General features: G+C 31.6%; 1 protein-coding gene and 1 non-coding gene across 2 annotated transcripts; one reads left to right on the forward strand and one right to left on the reverse strand.

Annotated features, from left to right (window-relative positions):
• Positions 1-2,663: 2,663 nt before the first annotated feature.
• On the forward strand, positions 2,664-2,736 carry TRNAA-CGC (transfer RNA alanine (anticodon CGC)). The gene has a single exon. It is a non-coding gene; the product is annotated as a tRNA-Ala (tRNA).
• Positions 2,737-5,601: 2,865 nt separating this feature from the next.
• LOC137819634 (phragmoplastin DRP1B) lies at positions 5,602-21,166 on the reverse strand. Its single transcript, XM_090296825.1, has 15 exons — positions 20,946-21,166; positions 16,247-16,310; positions 16,031-16,135; positions 11,358-11,459; positions 10,384-10,445; positions 9,959-10,049; positions 9,237-9,292; positions 8,181-8,375; positions 7,918-8,037; positions 7,672-7,742; positions 7,351-7,576; positions 6,978-7,028; positions 6,591-6,819; positions 6,108-6,247; positions 5,602-5,907 (listed from the first exon to the last, which is right to left on the reverse strand). The coding sequence occupies exons 1-15, from the start codon at positions 21,072-21,074 to the stop codon at positions 5,779-5,781; spliced, it is 1,770 nt and encodes a 589-aa protein (XP_090152951.1). The 5' UTR covers positions 21,075-21,166; the 3' UTR covers positions 5,602-5,778.
• Between the last annotated feature and the right edge of the window lie 580 nt (positions 21,167-21,746).

A 21,746-nucleotide genomic window follows, 5' to 3' on the forward strand; every position in this document is an offset into this window, starting at 1 on the left:
CTTCTTCACCTTTTTCCCAAAATCAAGGGGTTGCTGCACATAAATGTTCTGTTTAACTTCACCATGAAAAAAGACACTTTTCGCATCTAAGTGAAAAAATTCTATCAAGTATTATGTGAATGGTATTAAACCTGACAACCGGAGCAAGTACTTTTTTATAGTTTAGTCCATATTGTTGAGTATACCTTTTACCTCTAGACTTGTTTTGAATTTGTCTATTTCTCTATTTTCTTTAAATTTGGTTTTGAAGATCCATTTTACTCCAACCCACTTCATTTCTCTTGGCAAATAATCAACTCTCAAGTATTGTTTTTCTCTATAGATTCTCTCTTTCATTATTGCATCTCTCTACTTCTTGTTCTTGATGACTTCCTTGAATGAAATGATCATCATTACATTCAGGTCAACATCATCTAATAGACCTTCTTCTCTTTCATAATCAATTATACAAACAGACTCTCTCTTATTCCTTCTAACCTTCCCTTTAACTGAAGTTTCATAATTATTAGGAGGAGCACCAGTAGTGCCTACAAAACTGTCCACAATATTACAATATTCTCTTCATTTTGTTCCTCAATTTTCTAATCATCATTTTATCCACAATATTCTCCTCATACTATCTTCAGTGTCACTCACACATTCTTCATCTTCTCCCTAATCAATAATATCATGTTGGTATTCTTCAATTTGCTCCCAATTCCATCATTTTGTTCTTCAAATATCACATCCTTGATTATCAGTAATTTTTTGTTGATAGGATAAAAAAACATTGAATTCATCACTTACTTCCAAGAGAACATATTGCTTGCTTTTATCATCCAATTTGACTCATTGTTGATTTTGTATGTGAACATGTGTTATGCATCCAACACACCTGAAAGTAATCAATTGTTGGTTTTGATGTTCCCTGTTATTTTACTGTTGGGCTGGGCCCTCTCTCACAAAACTGTTGGGCTGAGTCCTCTCTCCTTTCGTTCTCCACGTGTATATATATATATGACTCAATGCATGCAACTCAATGCATGAAAAACGTGAAACATTACGTTAATAATAAAAGCTTTAGTTTCTCTCTCATTGTTACTGTTCATCTTCTCTTTCCTTGGCTCTGCCCTTTATTACTCACTGTGGGAACGCAGAACTTCAAAACTATTGTAGGACCTATTGATAATATAAACACACCATCTTACAACTTCGGGCCAAAATATCTTAGGGTCTTGTCTTCCAATCAACATAGAATGAACTATATTCATGATTGTTTTATTTTTTGTCTTAGCAACTCTAGTTTACTAAGGTGTGTAAAATTGATTTTTTTTAAAATTCACTTTAGTAAATTGAATATTGACCCTAAATGTAGAGACCAATAAGGTAATTATATCTTCTTTATCTTAAGATCTTTCTTGTTTTTCTATTACTTTGAATTCAACTTCTGATGTGGCGACTTTATCTGTTACGACTGAAATCCCATGTTCTACCAAATTCTAGTACTCCTTAGAAGATTTTCTATTAGTTTTGCCCAATGATCATAATGTCCATCAAACTAGGAAATTACAAGTTGCACAAATTTGTTGGCACTAGAATTTTCCATTTTCTTTCTTCTCAAAATAATATCACTCATGACACACACTCACCATTATTTCTCTCACACTCATGGATTGTTATCCCAGACTCACAATTGTTTCTCTCACACTCAGATTCTAGATCATACCTCTTGTGGAGGAGCTCCGATACCAATTGTTGAACACAATTGTAAGATTTTTCTCTATTTTTTTTTTGTAATTAAGTGTATTGAATTCAAAGTACATTTTAGGGTTTATAGTCATGCAAACATAAAACAAAATATAGAAAAAAAAATTGATTCTAGATAAGACCCCTTGTGAAAGAACTCTAATATCTATTGTTACACAATTGTAAGATTTGTTTATGTTTTTTTTACTTAAGTGTATTGAATTCAAAGTGCATTTTAAGGTTTATAGTCATGCTAACATAAAACAAAATAAAGAAAACATCGTTTTCACTAACTAATTTCATGTACAAGATAGTGTGTGATTTCCTAAAAAAATATATCAACAATTGACCACCTAATTTGAAATAGAAAAGACACTCTACTTATTTAATTAAATTTTGAACAGAAACTGAAATTCTAACCGCTAGCATTCACAACATTTGACACCCTTGACCCATAACAAAATTCTCTTAATTTTTTAAAATTCCAACTTTGCCCTTGCCTCTTTGTTGATATGACAAATATCTTGTACTATTAAATTAATTTATATATATAATGTACATTACTCATTTTATTACTATTATCTTATGCATTATTATATTGGTATAGTACTCTTGTATTTTAATTCGGTTCCTTACATATTCAAGAATCAAATTCAAAATGCATGAGATAATAGGTAGCTGAGATCAAATCATTATACATATAAAGTGCAATTTATTATTTTTCATGTGTAGAAATAAATCATTATATATGCAAGAAATAAATCATTCGTTTAACCTATTTTTTTTTTATATAGAACAGCGACTAATACCTAATAAATAGACTTTACGATAAATTAAGCGTACAAAAAGTAATAATAATTCATGATTTTTTTCTTATAATTAGAATTAAAGAAAACTATTTTAGATTTATTATATTATTCTACTTAAGTATCATCAATGGGGGTGTAGCTCATATGGTAGAGCGCTCGCTTCGCATGCGAGAGGCACGGGGTTCGATTCCCCGCACCTCCAACTTTGTTTTATCCTTTTAATTTTGTTGTTCTTTTTTATTTTTAACTTTTTGCGTGGAGTTCATGTATGGGGGTATCAATGACAAGATGGTGCTCCTATTTATATAATCAAACTAACCTGAAATGGTCCAAACTCTACTATTAAATGAATGGGTTATTTTCTTGCAATTTAATCAAAAGGAACTGTTCTTACCTCAAAGGGAGTGCTGGTTCTGTTACTTGACAAAAAAACATATATTAGTGTCAAATCCATAACTAAAATGAAGTGAATAGGAAAAAATATTTAGAAAAACAAAATTAAAATCTTTTAGAGAAAACATTTATTAAATAAATTATTTTTAATTTTTGACAAGTATTTAGTCGATACGAGATATCCAATATATCATCTCATAATGCATGAGATTTGATATTGTGGATAATTTGATAACGGTCGGATAATAAATAACACAATAAGTTCAACAAATCTTGTTAGGATAAACTCCAATTCCTTAGTAAAAAAATAAGTTTAAGTCTAACTTATCTTCATTAAAATTCACTTGTAAAATGAGAATTATCCCTGCTTATATATTGTAAATTAGTTTTATTTTTAGTCGATGTGTGATGTCATATTTGTTCCAAATAAAAGAAAGGTAGAACAAATTAATTATATATATTTATTTCATTAACAAATTTTGTAAAAGAAATACTAATATATAAATAAAAAAGTAAAGAATATAAGTCGATTAATGTTATTTTGAATGAGATTAAAATTCAATTCTTCTATGAGCATATCGAAGTAAGTTCTAAATATTAAGATTACGTTGAAATGATAAATATTAAGATTACGTTGAAATGAAATGTATATATATGAAGAAGAAAAACTTTATTATTTAGAAGATTGAAGAGGTGATTGTACATTTGAAGAGGAGTTGTATATCAAGAAGAAAGTAATTGGTCAGATAAATCGAGAAAGAGATTATATGTCCATGTTTCATAGAAGATGACATTAATAATAGTCTTCAATAACATTGTATATAAATCATCATATTTGTCAAATACCATTTCTTCCACCAATCATTGAATTCTTTTAATGTTGTCTAGCTTGATTGGTGGGTCTTTTTAGTGATTACCAAATATCGATAGTTGATGGCATTGGATAATTATGGATAAGGTATGAGTTGACTTAAACTAAATTAACTCAAGAAGATTTGAGGTTAATAAAGAAATAGTTTTACATCCTTCATTTGAAAGTCAATGTGAAGGATGTTAAAGTTAAAATGTTACTTTAAATTTCAAATAGTTTAAATTAGACTTTAGATTTAATCGATATCTTTGTGAAGAATGATTAAGAATTTCTTTATTTGAGGAAATATATTTTTAAAAAAATAAAGATAAGCAAAATGGAATAAACTAGACATAACCTTATAAATTATCACCAAGCTTCAATGAATATAGTATGTTTGAAGGTTTATGAATTGTGAAGTAAACACCGACAAGTAGAAGAAATAGACGTGCCCCTATATATTAGAAAGCTAGATTGAAGAAATTCTAGGAAATTTAAATTAACCTCAAGTAAAAACTTGGGTAAACAACATACACTAGAAAAATTATGTGTTTAACCTGAGCAATAATAACTTCTCGATCTCATTATAATGATTCAATAAAAAAATAATCGTAAGCGTTTTGGGACCAATCTATCTCGCCATTAACATTAATTTTCAATTTAAAAGCTCCTCCCACAGTGTAGCATTCTCTAGTTAGCCTTAAGTCAATGATAACAACTACATCAAGAATACATCAAGAATAGTGGAGTAACGGATTCCATAGATAGTTTGAGATTGAATATGCACTACGACCATAATATGTAATTTTTTTTTAAGCTAGATGAGATTGAATATATTGATTTTTTTTTCCAATGAAAACCATATAACTTTTGGACTCATTTCAATTAATAATTGTTTCTTTTTGTTGTAGATTTGTGTGATAAACTTTTGCGATTATATTTATAAATTATATTCTTTCCTCTGAACTATGAACCAAGGCCAAGCCTTCTTTAGTAGAAGGAAAGAATCTAACAAAAGCAAAATGTTTACCAGAGAGTAGGGAATGGTTACTTGAGTTTTCCAAAAAAAATTGGTTTCTTCTTTGAGACATGATTTTTTGATTTTTTGTTGAAGTCCAACAATTAAACTTTAGCGGTGGAAGGAGAATAAGGAAGAAAGAAATTTAAAGAAATTTTGAGCTACAAAGAGAGTTAAATTACTAAATAGGGGTAAATATGATAAACATGACGAAAAAGACGGTCGTTTTTTACTTAAATAAAAAGTTGATTTGTTAATATTTTCAAATTGTGTAAAGTATAATCATATGTCACACTTAATGTATGATTTGCTCAAGGAAATAAGAATAACACTTAATGTATTATTTGCTCAAGAAAATAAGAAAGAGAAATATAAATTGCAAAAGTTAAAATAAAGATGTTGATAAACTTCTTTATATTCAATATCTTTAGAAGTAACTTTTTTATCAACCACGTTAACAGAAAGATGTTGATAAAAACATTACAAGGAAGAGATTGAATATAAATAAATTTATATCTCTTACCTCATTTTAATTTTAACATAGTATTTTATTTTGGGTCTTAAGATTCAAGTTAATCTTTTAATTCATATTATCTTTAACATAAACTTCTTCATATTCAATCTCTTTCATCTTGTTTCAAATTACTTACTATTTATTTTATTTACATTAATTTTCTTTTCATATTGAGAATTTCTATTTTCAATACGAGTCTTGTATATTATATATATTTATTATTAAAACATATTTCGTTTGCTTTCTTTAATCCATTCAGATTAAAAGTAGTTTTAAAGTTGTTAAAAAAAGATTTTGGATTTTAGTCACTACAAATTTGATCATGGAAAAGAGTATCATGAATTCATTAATGAGAGGTAGAAATAAATGAATAGAATAGAATTAGATGAGGAGTGAAAACTGCAGTGTTCCTGAAGAACGTATAAAATAAAGAATGGAAAAGGTTAAAATGAGAATTGAGGGGTGGTTTCTACCTCTCCCATGCAACTGCCTCAATTTCTGTTTGTGCACTTCTGTATAGCTCTAGCCTCTTTGCCAGGGAGGTACGCCGCTGCATGATTGCTGGGTCCTCATTTAGAAGTGCAGCTAGTTGTTTTCCCTACATTTTCATATCACACCATTTCAGCTACTCCAAATTCAATTTCAAGGATAGACTCAATTTTATGATACAAATAAGTTTCCATAAAAGTATACCAAACAAATTCAGATTGTAAAATAAAAACTAATCCAAAATTAAATTCATCAACTTCAACTGGAATATGCATGAATTCTTCAAGGAAGACAATAACCGAAACTCACCTCCTTTTTCCCCAATTCTGTGAAGAAATGATCCAGTAAGCTCCGCTTAGCCTCACGCACTTGACAATAAACTACGGACTTTGGAATGGTATTCCTCAGGGTCCCACATACCATGTTCACATAGGACAGGACCGTGGTTGCTGTTCATATTCAAGGAAACTTGGAATCTCAGTAAAGGGAAAAGAAAAACAAGGCCTCTAATTTCATGAACATATATATGTTGGTTTATGTGTTCATCATGTAAAATGGAAGTTTTTTTTTATCAGAATAAAATTAAATTAAGAGGGATACAAAAAATATCTCAACCTTTTTACATGAACCAAACCAAATTAAAAATCTCCACGAATAAAGAGATAAATGTACAGAAGTGCATAAACTAGACATAGTAATACAACTATAGTACGTGGCTAACGGCTCCTTCAGTTCTTTTATTAATTGAATTACTACCTAGGAATAAAATCATCGAAAATCACATGTCCTTACCAATTCGACGAAGATAAGCATCATTATATCTGTCGAAAAGTGAATGAGTTGGATTTCCACCCTTTTCTGCGTCTTGGGGAAGTTTGCGGAAAAATTCAACAGTCAAATAGCCATACTCCATGTCCACTAAAAGCAGAGTTGCTTTCTTACTTTCTTCTCTCATCCTCTCCAACGAATCAACAGCTGCACTTCCAAGTTCTACCTTCAAGGTGGGATACTGCTTTAATTCCTACAACCAAATGAAAACTGCTTCCATTGAAACACTTGAAAAATATTATACTAAACTATAATATCGAGCTAAATTACTTAAAGTCATCTTCAGGCTTAACACGTTGAAAACTATATGCATACACACAGACAACATAAAATAAGTTATATGCGACTTACCATTGTCTCACTCATAGATTTCTGAATCAAATCCTTCAAAATTCCGTGAACCTGAATGCATTATAAAAGTCAGGTGTCAAGTACATAGTTCAACGTAAAAATAAATGTTTCGGAGTTTTCCAAAAGTGATTATCAATTCTCCTTAAATAAAGTAGTCCAGAGTAAAAAAATTTAGAGACTTTTTAACTATGCCAAGGAAAGAAATGCTTAGGCCTAAAAAGTAATGCCAGTATCAGTCTGATCTTTTGGTTCGTGTCAAAATATACAAGGAGAAAGAAATCAGACACAATTTTCTAATATAATTTCTTTAGAAGAACATGTTTCGCACCTTAAAGCAAAGTATTTATTATATTTGTACAAAAATATATTATACCGCATCAACAGCTGCTTCAGCAGGCCCCCTAATTGATACCAAGCAAGATTCGATAAGGCGTCGGTATCCTTGCTCAGGAGCTATGAGATGAGGTTGATAACCATCTGCTTCAGTTATTAGTTTCCGCACATTGTCCATTGATAAATGTTTGTCAAACTGCAGCCGTTTTAAAGATGCTGGAAATTGATTATCAAATACTTGGTAAATTTTCTCTCCACCAGGCCGTCTGTGGACATTCAATCATTTCCAAGGTCAAATATCATAGAGTTACATGTAATTCAATATAAATACCAAATAACATTGGAAAAAAAGGGGACATACATGCCATCAAGATGATCTTTAAATATCTGATCAAAAGTTCGACAGATTTCCATTATCGTGTACAACTTCCCCTACAAATAGGGAAAATAACTTTAATTATTCCTGCATCCAAAAATGCAAATGGTAGAAGGGGAGGGGAAAAAATGAATAACCTAATCATGAAGACAAGTTAGTACTTATAAGAAGATTCCAATTGTTTTACATATAGAATCTACTGTTAGGGGTGAGGTGAAGAAAGTGGCATACTCCAGTATCAGCAGCAATAGGTTTGCCAATACGGTTCAATTCTGTCTCCAATTCAATGATAGTCTTGTTAATGAGTGATTGTAGGCCTGGGATCCGAGACTTGATGACAGTTTCCAAATGCTGAAAAATTAAGCACGTATTTAACGTAACAATAAAAACAATATTCAACTCAACAGTTTGAATCATTTACACCCCAAAGCCAATGCATCGATTGAATTTCAATTTTCAAGTAATACCTCTTAATATGCCACAGCTCAACGTACCTTGGATAGAACCTTTCCTAGATGCACAGAGCCCATTCTGGAAGCAAGATGTCTGTATTCTGGGGTATTAGCAAAATACTCGTTTTCTCTTTTCCGAGCAGCAATCATATCAACTTGTTTATTGATATCAGCTTGGGAGCGGTTTACAACACCAATCCAAGGGAAGTTTAGCTTATATGATTTCCCTTCAAGGATCTAGAAAAATTAAAAGGGACAGAGGAAGCCACGTTATGACCTTACCAAATATGATTCCAGTAATTTAAGCATAAGAAAGAAAAGGGAAAGTTAAAAGGGAAATCCCAATTTCTGAGAAACGGTTGTTTGAATGATTCCTAAGTTTTATGGGAGTTATTTAGACATGTATGAATACGTATAAGCCAAAACATAACAATGAGACTAAATATGAACGATATATAAATCCCATCCTTCATTCCGCGGGATAGATGTCCAAGTAACTGTTAGGACCATAAGGGCTTCATTCGTCACTGAGTTTATTAAATTTCCAGAAAACAAGAAGAACACAAAGTAGGGAACTTATTAAGATGTGATTTTAAGCTTATCTCATCCTCTCCGATGGCTTAACATGGTGCACTTCAAACCAACTTTCTTTAACCAAGAACATGTTGTGGCGTTCTCATCTTCTCCCTATTCACTAGAACCCGTCTTGGTGGTATGGAGTGTCCATCGTTAGTTTGGGAATTTTTCTTTGTAAGACATTCCATGATGAGGCCGCTTATTTGGTTCAAGTCGGGCATGTTTTCTTCTTTTTAGTGGAAAAGAGAGGGGGTCGTTTGTTGCATCCTGTTCTTCTTTTTAGTCTCTGTAGTTGCTATAGCTGGACAGCAACATTCTTCTTTCAATGCAATGAACCCATCTTATTCATCGTCATTTTACATTCTTATTTGACTTGACAATGTTATATTTTCTGAAACTACAAAATAACTCTCATATTGCTAAATTCTTGGTGAAAGGACGCCAAGAGGGAAACATATTGCCTAAGGCAAACCGTTCCAAATTCTGTATTGAGAGGGTCAAGAGAGTGCTTACCTCACTCGCATCAGTACCCTTGTCCATCAGATCAATCTTTGTCAACACTCCGAATGTCCTTTCCCCTGAAAATTTAAACTTGTTTCATAAGCAAGCGATCTCAAAACCACATAATAACCTATCCATCTAGTTAGTTGCTCGTAAAAAAATGAGTTTTTACTCATGTAGAGGGCAAGCGACATTGAGCAATTGACAAATCAAGAAGTACAAAAGTGAGAACAAAGAGTTAAAAATTTGATGCTCGGTAAAGAAGTCAACCGTAGAAACTTAAAGAAACCAAGCTACTGGATCTCTCAAAACACACAACCAGCCTAACCGTGTGCTTATAAGTTGTAGTTCTAAACCTTGAAAAAAATTAAACATGCATGTACTTTAATACTAGAGATATTTCTGGACAATAACTGCATAAAATCCCATACAGCTAATTAGGTTTCAACAAAATTGAATTTACCTATTCTATTGACAAACATTACATGTCAAGGAAATTTGAACCTGACATTCTGTACAAATATGAGAATTTATTGATATAAGAAGCCTAACACAAATGACTTAATCAATCTTCTACATATTGTGTTTTGCAGCAAACATTACGAACCTTCTGGGTTTTTATTTTCAACATCTTTTTGGTTTTCAGCTTCAGCTGTTTGATTAAATTACTTGATACGGATTAGCATCAACTAACAAATTCCCACTGTTTTGTCACCGAAAAATTATGTTCAGCATCTTCTTACCTTTAGGATCTACTTCACGGGAAATCTTAATTGCATCTGAGGTTGCAAGGTCTTGATTAGCAGGAGATATTGCCAAAATGATGCAATTCGGCTGTAACAGGTGATTAGTTCCAGAATTACTTTGAATGACATGGTCAGGAAGTTTAGCTAACACCAGTGGAGCTCATACATCAAAATAAATAAACTACGAAGAAGCATTTAACTACAGTAAGAGAGCTCAATACACATGCTGGATCGGGAGGGATCACTAAAATTGAATAGAGTTCATGAGTATTAAATATTTAAATTGATGTTTCAATACAACCTCTAAAGATTGCATTCAAATTTTCTGATCTCATAGTAAATTAATGTTCCCATATGCATCAAAACCTTTCTCGTATGCATGCACATATTCATCATTTTCATTGTATACAGGAATAATTTACCTTTTCAATAAAACCCCGAACCATATTTTCAATGTCTTGCACAATGCCCTCATGCTGACCATCTGCAATTTACCCCAGAAAACTTTATTGCCATTACACTCCATATTTATAATGTAATGGTTCTCGGAATTTAGAGGTAAATCTTAGAAACTCACCAACAGCGACTTTTGTTAGTCCCGGAAGATCAACCAGTGTCAGATTCACAACTGCCAAGTGAACAAATTCATTGCATGAAATGAGTGCCTAAATAATAATATCTACATAAATAAAAAAAGTAACAAACAGAAGAATTTGTATGTAGCCAAGCCAAGTAAAAAGGTCTCTGCTCTCATAACATTAACAATTTGAAACGTAACTTATTTAACAAAGTGGTCACTGTGAAGTAGAAGATAGTAGTTGATATTCATCTCGTTTTGAAAAGGAATAGTAGTTATTTACGTTATTTGATGAGAAAATCAAATTACCTAATACTATGTATATAAAAAAAGGTAAACATAAAATTTCTGTATATTCATGAAGAGATAAACTAGAACATAATTGCCGTTAGTACGGTTTGTATTCTCCAGGAAATCATTGGTAAAATTCTTTGTTTTAGAAACCGAACGGAATCAACCAATCGGATAAAAAAACTAACGAATCAGTTCATAAATAACAAAATTAACTAGAAGAAATCAATAAAAGAACTGAAATATCGATCAAATACAGACAAAAGAAAACTTATTCACAAACTGAATAAAAAATATTTAATTCAATGTCTTGTTTTATTTTTTAAATCAACCTATAATACTTTTCATTTTCTTTATTATTCTTAATGTAAAATTGTTACTATAAACAAATGATGACGTATATTGTTAAAATTAATTTTTTAAAGAATTTATAAATTTATGTTTTTGTTTAAACAAAATAAATGGTAGACCTATTTTTCATTAAATCTTTACTGTGGATAAAAATATCTGCTAATATTTATATCTCACCGTGAGGGGAGTAGATACTCAGATGGATGGGGACAGATGAAATACCCTTGTTGCGTCCTGTTTCTCTATCGGTCTCGTCAGCGATCTCCTGCCTAACAGCAGCTACAGAACAAGACAAAATTAGTAACTATGCGACAAACAGAAACACAAAGATGGTAACAAAATTAAAAACTAGTTAATGCAAACTAATTGAAAGGATCATATTCAACATTTGATAAGCCCCTTCCCATGAAAGAGAACAATGAACAATGGCTAACTGACGCATCTAGGAATAAAAGTAATATGTTGGATTCAAAACTATAACAAAGAGTGAGCTCTTCAATAGATCATTTATTGAACATGATTTAGAGTAAAACATCACAATTCTCAACCTTGACTTCAAATCATGATCATGGTAGAGCTAACAACATCATCTTCCTTTGTCCTCAAAGGAAAGATTAATAGCTTCAGACACCGTTTGAACTCCAATCTTGACAAGGACTTCGTAAATACATCTATTGGAATATTCTCTAAGGCTATCTCCTCGAAGTGCAATCAAGTCTATGTGTTTCATCCTCTCGTGGTAGGTCCAGTGATAAACTAAATGTATGACACTTTGACTATCACAATGAATAGTCACATAAACTTGCACAATATTCAACTCTCCAATCATCCACTTCAACCAATATGACTCCTTCACCCTTCCTGGAAGTGCAATATACTTTGCCTGAATAGTAGATAAAGTCACTACTAAATGCAAATTGGATTTTCAACAAACTAGAGTACCAAATAGTTTAAAAATACATCCAAAAAATAACTTTTTAGTATCAACATTCAATGCATAATCAACGTCTAAAAACTCTTCTATAACAACTATGTCATAGGTAGATCATCTATACATTAGACCAAGCGATATTATTCCATTCAAATATCTCAACACCCAATTCAAAGTCTCCCAATCAACACATTCAAGATCTGTCATGAACCTGCTAACCACACTGATAACATGTGCTATATTTGGTTTGCTACATACCATCTCATACATTAAGTTCCCTACTCCATTAGCTTGGGTAACTGAGAGTTTTGTGTGGTGTCCCAAAGGTGTTTTGAAAAGTTTATATTCATACATCCTAAATCTCTCAACCACCCTTTGCAAGTATCCATGTTGAGACAAACGTATCCTAACCGCCCAATTCCTTTATATGTCCATCCCCAAAATTTGCCTCGTGCTTCAATTCATCTTTATACTAGTTGGATATAAAGATATTGTATACATATAAGATCAAGATTAACATTACTGCTCCTTTAGAACCTCGTCTACCTTAGAAAGTGATCATATCTTTTGTACCATTGCTCCAGACTCTGTTTCATGTCATACTAAGATTTCTTCAACAGACACAACTTCCCCTTTTCTTCAATAAACCCCTCTAGTTGTTGCATGTAGATGATCTCCTCCAAGATTTCATACGGAAAATGTGTCTATATGTTTAACTATTTCAGCACTAGATTGTACTGGTTAACAACAAAGATCAAAATCCTTACAGAACAATGTTTTACCATAACCGAACAGATCTCATTATAGTCTACCTCTTCCACTTGTGTAGCATTTAACCTTTGTCCCTTCACACCTGGTATTCCCTCATTTCTCTTGAACACCCACTTTCATCTTACCATCTTCTAGTTTCTTAGTAGATCAACAAGTATTCATGTGTAGTTCTTCCATAAAGATTCGATCTCCTACCCCTTGAACCTGTCATTGTTGACCTTTTATGCCTTCTATAGCCTCATGAATGTTTTTAGGCTTTGAACCACTTATCTCTTCAGTTGCTGTCACAACATAGTTCATAAGGTTAGCATATCCAAACAGTTTGACTGTCCTCCTTTCCCTACCACACGTAAGCTAATAGCTAAAGTCAACTTTTGTACATTTTAGTCTTTCTCATGTAAGAGATAGAAAGTTGGTCTATATTGTCTTATGCTTCATCGTCTAACACCTCCAGATGGTTTGATCCATCACTAGAAGGCTCTACCTCAACATGAATTTTCTCCTTACCCTTATCTGGATATCTACACATCATAGTCATTCGAGTCTCATCGAATGTGATGTCCCTATTCACAAAGAATTTTGCATCTCCAAGCTCCAACCTCCACATCTTATATACCCCTTCACACCTTCTATGTATTTAATAAAGATACATCTCTCAACCCATGCTTCAAGTTTGTCCTTCTTGACATGTGTAAATGTCAAGGAGCCAAATATCCTCAAATTCTCTCATAATTTGTTGATCTTACACTCCATACTTTTATAGGAATCCTGCAATTAAGAGTGAATAATGGACTCATGTTTATCAGGTAGACAATAATGTTTGCAACTTCTCTCCAAAAGGACTTAGGCAATCTAGTTCCTTGCAGCATAAATCTCACCCTATCCAAAATGGTTTTGTTCAACCTCTTGGACAACCCATTGTTGTGGTGTACTCTTTATACCTTTCACCCTGCAAAACTCGTTGAACTCCCCTAAAACAAAATCCAATTTGTTGTTTCTCTTAAGCACATTTTTGGTTCCTTGTTGATTACTCATCATGGTGTACCACTCCTTAAACCTCTAAAAATTTTCAGTCATACTTTTCAAGATATAGATCCAAACTTTTCTTCGAGTAATTGTCTATAATGGTAAGAAAATAAGACCCTCCACCATGATTCTATGTTAGCATTGGACCCCACGACATGAACATACATAAAAGGTCTACTGGGCACATGTTTACTAGTCTCAAATTTCAGTTTATGAGACTTTTCGAGTACACAGTGATCACAAAACTCCATTCTCTCCATTTGATAACCTTCTAGCCGGTTTTTCTTCTCCAACTCCATCAAATTACTTTCACTAATCTGTTTCATCCTCATATGTTACAACTTCATCTTATCTTGCATCGTCTGATTAACCAAAACACATGCAAAATCACTATTGAACCGTCTACGATGTATATGCCAATCCCCCCATACCCATTCACACCTTCTACGTATCCAACAAAGATACACCTTTCAACCCATGCTTCAAGTTTGTCCAACTTAACATGTGTAAATGTCAAGGAGCCAAATATCCTCAAATTCTCTTATTTTGTTGGTCTTACACTCCATACTTTTATAGGAATCTTGCAATTTAGAACGGATAATGGACTCATGTTTATCAGGTAGACAACAATGTTTGCAACTTCTCTCCAAAAGGACTTAAGCAATCTAGCTCCTTACAACATACATCTCACCCTCTCCAAAATGGTTTTGTTCATCCTCTTGGCCAACCCATTTTGTTATGGTGCACTCTTTATACCTTTCACCCTACAAAACTCATTGAACTCCCCTAAAACAAAATTCAATCTGTTGTTTCTCTTGAGCACTTGGAGGTTATTCCCTATTGATTAGCCACAAACACATGCACGATCACTATTGAACCGTCTACGATGTACATGCCTATTTTTAATCTAACAAAACCTATGTTTTGTACCTTACAGGATTTATGGTTTCCAAGAAAGACCACTCCACCTTTTTTTCAGTTCCAAGGTCTCAATGAACTCTTTCACTAGACACATGCGATAAGCACATCCTGAGTCCATGACTCAACTCCTCTATGTATCATACGTATCAGACACAGAGGCCACCAACACCCTTGCAAACTTGTAGCTATTAGAAGCTACAAGAACATCAACAGATTCCTTCTTCAAGTGAAATTTCTTGCATTTCCCATTTCTCTTCTTCTGTGAACAAATCATCTTGAAGTGACCTTTATTGTTGTAGTTGTAGCACTCAATGTCTACCAGATTATCTAATGAGTATTGTTTTGACTTCTTCCCCTTAAAATCCTTTTCTTTCTTTCCTTTTGACTTAGACACATTCAGACTCAATCCATTATCCTCTACCTTTGACTCTTAAAACTTTTGAAGGTCCTTGGTTCTTATTGAGGTTTGCACCTCCTCTAGAGTAATGTTATGTTCCTTTTCGAACAACAAAGCATCTTTAAAATGTTCATATGTATTAGGCAAGGCATTAAGAAAAAGCAAAGTCTTATCCTCATTCTCAGGCTTCACTTCAATGTTCTCTAAGTCGTCCAGAATCTTGTTAAAATTTGTTAGTTGCTCCATCAACGTTCTTTGTCTTAGTCATCTTGAATGAATATATAGTTGTTGCTTCAGACAGAGTCTGTGTGCCAAAGACTTAGTCATATAAAACGACTCAAGTTTCACCCACATCAGTACAATAGTCTTCTCCTTAGTGACTTCTATCGGTAATGTCAATTATTGGGTTCTCAAAAATAACAAGCAAGAAAACACAAGTACAAAATTGAAAGAAAGGACTTTCATTAATACTGGAAGGTTCTATACACAAAGTCTAATACAATACAGTGTATCATCTATATTCATAAGTGTCTCTATGTATAAAACCTAAGTTAAGAGAATAACAAAAAATCGTTAAGATAGTTAAGCCTAATAAATGTCTACATTAGACGGTTTGTCACACTATTATTAGACGATCTCTAGTGAGAAGTATTTTGCTCCCTTCCATCAGACAATCCAATCGTCTGATTGAACTCTTGACAGATTGTCTGCTAGCCAAATATCAAATTATTTTTATTTTTTTAAAATTTAAAATAAAGTTGCTTGCTAATTGCTACTGTGAAAATGTTTTACGTATCAGGATACCAAAATCAGCAAATTTCTTCCTTGGAAGGTGCATAAATTCAGCGTATTCTCTCCCTTCGTCAATCTTATGAAGTTGCAAAACAAGAGGACGCCGAGTAACAATTCCTGCATAAAAATAGTGGTTCAATTATCCAGAAACTCATCGAAGGGAGAGAGCAGAAACTCATCGAAGGGAGAGAGCAAGAAATACAATCAGGAAATAACAGGCTCAATTACCAGATCCACGTGGTAGAAAGTCCTTTCCGACAACACTCTCTAACACTGAAGATTTTCCAGAGCTCTGCAAATTAAAAGTAGCAGGAAATTTTAAATTGTATATACTTATGACAACTAAATGGTAACATTAAAGTTTATCACAAATATATAATAATCAACTAAAATATGTAAAGAAACGTGGAATTTAATCTTCTTTTGTTGCAACTTGCAAGGTCAATACAATAAATGACAAAGAGAGCTGAACCTCGAATTTAACAGTGGTAGATTAAATGGATACAAAATACAACAAGCAACATATCAATAAAAAATCCCTAAGCGATTGGATCAGTTTGAATTTTCTTTTAAAAGCCAAAATTATATTGAAAAAGGAAATGGTAGAAGCACAAGATGTGCCAAACCCTCCAAAGGTCATAATGCATCCAATATCAAGACGTTGATTATAAATGAAGAAGGTATCTTGAATATTGATAATTAAAGAATTAACTACAACTTGTAAAATCAAAACGAGACACATTAATTCGAAACAATACAAATTGAAAAATGTGTTTTGTAAACCATTCATCCTAACAACTAAGAAAATAATTAAATCCAGTTTTATTCACACTATTAAAATTATACCTTAAAAATAAAAATAAATAAAAATTCACAACACTTAAATGATCAGAGAGAAATCGGTTACTAATAAAATCCAAATATATTACAAGCAGAGACAAAAGTTTCACTCATGGATATAAAAACTTGTTGCCAATACTTAACAGGCTGCATTTACTTGTAATTCCTCGCTACATCAAATGTCATCATGAAATTGATACTCCAGTTTAAAACCTTAGTTTCATCTTAACGAAGGCATGAAACACCAATATATAACTATCTTTTATTTTCTACATCACTATATATATATATATATATATATATATTATAATTTGTCATTAGAATATATTTCCATACATAATAAATTAGAAGTTGTCTATGATATTATCATATTGATATAAAGTATATAAAGGACAAAATTAAAGGAAAAGTCAAAGCAACTGTGTGGAACTATATATTATAGGTAGTCTAATAGTAGTCCGATGATGGATGATTAGATAAGTCCAATAAACTCTCGTTAAGATAGCTTCTAAATAACTTTGATATCATATTGAGAAATCAACTTTAAGTTTAACTCAACCTTATAAAATCGGTTTATAAGATGAAATTTGCACCTAATTATATATTATGAAATATCTTTATTTCTAATGTAATAGTTATTAAAAGCATAATAGAATTTTTTTCGACTAATATCGAGATTGATTGTAAACTTCTTTAAAAGTATTTTTTGGGGGTGCTTCTGGCTTGGAAGGGACAATGGTGGAACAATACAGAGAGGATTGCAATTTAATGAAGTTTCCTTTTTCTAGAGGGAGGAGATTTGGGATCCCGTTATTGAAAAAAATTCTTGAAACATAAAATATTGTATTGGGAAGAGCGTTTGTGTTCATTAAATCTTGTTCAGATGCGTACTTTTGTTCTTTAAGATTTCCACTAGGATGAGAAGGAATAAGTCAATCAAGTTTATTATGGAAGAACAACAAGAAGATAAATTTGGTAAAGTGGGAAAAAGTCTGCAGCCCGAGAATAAACGGGACTTAGAATATAAAAAATTACATCATTAAATGAAGTTTTGTTAGAAAAATGAAGGTGGTCATTACAAAATGAAGACAGTATCTTATCAGATTGAGTACTACTTTCAAGGTACGAAGCTGGAAAAATCTAATAGGGATGCAGAAGACTTCTAGTTCATCTTAGAGGAAGGATTTAAGAAGGGTAGGTGGGGTAGAAAATCAGGAAGTGATTTGATAATGAAATAATGATACACTTAGATTGGGTATTGGCTACATAGGTGGTTAAACGATTCTATTACAGCAAAGTATTTTAACAAGTTGTACCTCACAAAAATAACACAAAATGGAGAGTATGGGAAAGTGCAAAAAAGACACCTAGAAATAGAGTTTTGATTGGGGTAGACAAATAATTCTAGAAAGAGGATAATTTGCAAAGATTACAAAACACATACAAAGGGTTTAAGCCAACAGAGAAAAGAAGGACATTTGGATTTAAAAATAAGAATATAGTGAGGAGTTTTTTTTCTCGGCAGAATATAGAGAAGAGTATATTCTGAAAAATAATGATATATGAACAATCTATTTTTTTTATACAACTTTCAATATTATTATTTTAATACTTTTTTATATTATTTTAATTATAAATTTATTTTTTATTATATATATTTATTTATAAATTTATAACATCAGGATTATATCAAGGTTGTATATGATTCTTTGAGTTGTCATATTTTTCTATTCTGAAATTGACATATAACATTATTCAACAACATAACAACGCAGGTTGATAGCAGTTTTATTAGTTTTTGGAATGAGAAAATATGAAAACACTCCTACCTAGTAAATCACGAGACCATTACTAGAAACACAAAATTGGTGAAGAGCAAATTCAAGAAAAAAGAGTGGACAATTCTTTGATTTGTTGTCGCATGAAGCCTATGGAATGCAAGAAATCAAATTATGTTTTATGGTAAAATCTTTGAAGGAGGAGAAGAAATTCAGAAAAACATAAAATGAAATAGGATTAATTCCTTTGGTTGTACATCTTTCTTTCAATGGCCCTTTTGTCCGGGTCATTTATAAGGGTTGAAGTAGGTGCCATATTTTGGCACGACATAATTTAGTGTTAATGCTCTTAAATATACCATGTTACCATTTTTAAATCTATTTAGTTGAAAATAAAAGGGATTTTTGTTACATCTTTGTAAATGAGTTAGTACTCTGTACTGTACTACTATATAAATATATGTTTCTTTACTAAGAAAAAAAATGTCAAACAGTGTGCAGCCACAATTAAAACTACATCAATGTTCACAATTTTTCAAAAGATCATGGATCATGATGAAAGAATGACCATGACCAAAATGTAAACCTTATTTTCACAACATCACTACATAACTATTTATATATAGTAGTAAAGACATTTTCATAATGAAATAAAGTAATCAAATATTATCAAATTGATACACCAAATACAAAGTTTTTAGATTTTGAGCAATTCCATTATGACCAAATTATAATTACATCAATTATATCTTTTTCACAATTTATTACAACATCAAACAATCGTAATAAAATTAAAGCCTTTATATTTTGACAATTTTGTTATCTTATATAACAACTACATAATTAAATATATTATTCTATTTTAAAATTTTATTTATAATTATCTGAGTACATTTTATTATTAAAAAGAGTCGTTTCCTGGTTGTTTAAAAAAAGTTGATTATGAAAGGATATTTTACAAAATATAATTCTAACTACGATTTAAAACTTTACTTTCACTCTAAAAGAGGATTTTGGATTTCTGTAACGGCATTGCAACCATAATTGGAATTGCATCGACCCACCTTTATCTACAATCTCCCATAATATCAATCACCGTGTAGAAACACAATGCAATTTAAAACCTTAGTTTCACTTTCTCACAATCATCTTGTGGAAATCACAATGCAATTTAAAACCTTAATTTCACTTTCACAAAGACACATCTTATAACTATCTATACTTATATTTACTATTTTTTCTTTAAAAGATATTTTCATAATAAGCTAGAAATAACTAATGATATTGTTATGTTGATACACAACTACGATGTCAAGATTTTTGGTCTTTGAGCAACCAAAACACAACAATAATTACAACAAAATCAATCACATGTGTTAACAATTTTCAACAACACCAAAGATTGCGATGAAAATGTGATTGTGCCTCAATTTAAAACCTTAGTTTCACTTGAACTAAGGCATCAACATCACTGCATAATTATCAATACTTACTAGTTTTTCTTTCAAAAAGATATTTGCACAACAAATTAGAAATCACCACTGAGATTGTTAAATCAATTTTATAAGTACAATGAAAAGATAACTTTATGCAACCACAATTATAACCACATAAGGATCGTGAGGATTAAACTATCATCGCAACTACAGTTCAAATCCTTAGGTTCACTAGAACATAAGGATCAACATCACTGTATAACTATGAATATTTATAAGTTTTTATTCAAAAAAAATATATTATAAACTAAATTTCACCAATGAGATTATCATATCATATGCTGATTACAATGTTAAGGTTTCAGATTTTGTGCAATGACATCACCACCACAATTACAACCGCATTTGTTTACAATTTTTCATAACATCAAATATTGCAATGAAACTGCTACTATAATGTAAAATCTTAATTTACCGAGACAATTATCACAGCTTAAATATATATCTACAGTTTTCTTTTTAAAATACATCTCCATAGTAATTTAGAAATCAGCAATGAGATTATCATATTAATACGCCAAATACAAACTCAACTCCACAAACAACTCCACAAATTACGCAAAATCACCCTGAAAAGTGGAAATGAATGGACAAAAACATTTATTGAAGAGAAAACATTGATTTGCGTGAACAGATGCGGAGTTGATAGAAACAGCAAGGAACTGAAAAGGTAGAATTTCAATCTCAAATCTTAACACAGAAAAAGTTATATAAAAATATTGCAGTAGAAGAACGATTCCTAAATTAGAAAAAATAGTAATAACAAATCAATGGCGATGAATAAGATGCAGATCGTTAAGTGTTTTGAATGACCTGTCCTCCGACGACAGCGATGGACGGAAGGGCGTCCCATAGAGTAGGCATGGCGCTTTCCTCGCCGTGATCACCGAGTGCAGTGCACGCTCTCTGGATTTTGTTCACCAACTGTATCAGATTCTCCATTGTAGGAGAAGAGTGAGTTAACTCGGAGCTTCTGAATGAGAGAGATTATTGAAGCGCCAAATGCAGAAAGAGGAAGAGAAGTTGAAGCAACTTTCCAAAAGATGGTATTGAAAAATTCCTTAACTGATTTCTGTTATGTGTCTATTAACCATTTTGCCCCTCTTCCTTTTCATCTATAATCTTATATTATAATATTAGTCCTTAACATTAATAAAGAACTCACCTTAACTACTTTTTTTATGTATATAAACTTTTATCATTTTAATTAAGGAGTGATTATGGAATAAAGTAACAAATGAATTATATGATGTTTATAAATACAATGGTGCCAAATTACAATAACCATAAATTATTGTCCTTCTAAATAATAAAAAAATTATATCATAACTATAGTTATAACTTTTCTTACAATGATATAACAAAATTAAATTATCCACTAGAATAGTCTAATTAGACCAACTCTATTGTCAACTAATATGATAGCACCAAATTTACAGTTTTTTTTGGGAAAATTTACAAGATATTTGTAAAACTAATAAAAATGGAAAATTCAAGTTACATTGTATAAATTTTCTTATTAAAAATGAGGATATAAAAGTCATAAAAGGTTAAATTTAAGAAATGCAAAAAAAAAATCTATATTGTGAAAAGACAAGTTTAATGAACAAACAA

The sequence above is a fragment of the Phaseolus vulgaris genome, chromosome 10 (genome assembly GCF_051622355.1).
Source record: "Phaseolus vulgaris cultivar YP4 chromosome 10, ASM5162235v1, whole genome shotgun sequence".
NCBI classification, from domain to species: domain Eukaryota; kingdom Viridiplantae; phylum Streptophyta; class Magnoliopsida; order Fabales; family Fabaceae; genus Phaseolus; species Phaseolus vulgaris.

What these genes read in the sequence shown, in the direction of transcription:
- LOC137819634 (XM_090296825.1), bottom strand. Translation starts at nt 21,074, where the DNA reads ATGGAGAATCTGATACAGTTGGTGAACAAAATCCAGAGAGCGTGCACT. An exon ending in TGATGGACAAGGGTACTGAT is followed by an intron (nt 8,376 to 9,236) that starts GCGAGTGAGGTA and finishes TAATTTTTCTAG; the next exon opens with ATCCTTGAAGGGAAATCATA. An exon ending in CAGAATTGGGGAAAAAGGAG is followed by an intron (nt 5,908 to 6,107) that starts GTGAGTTTCGGT and finishes ATGAAAATGTAG; the next exon opens with GGAAAACAACTAGCTGCACT.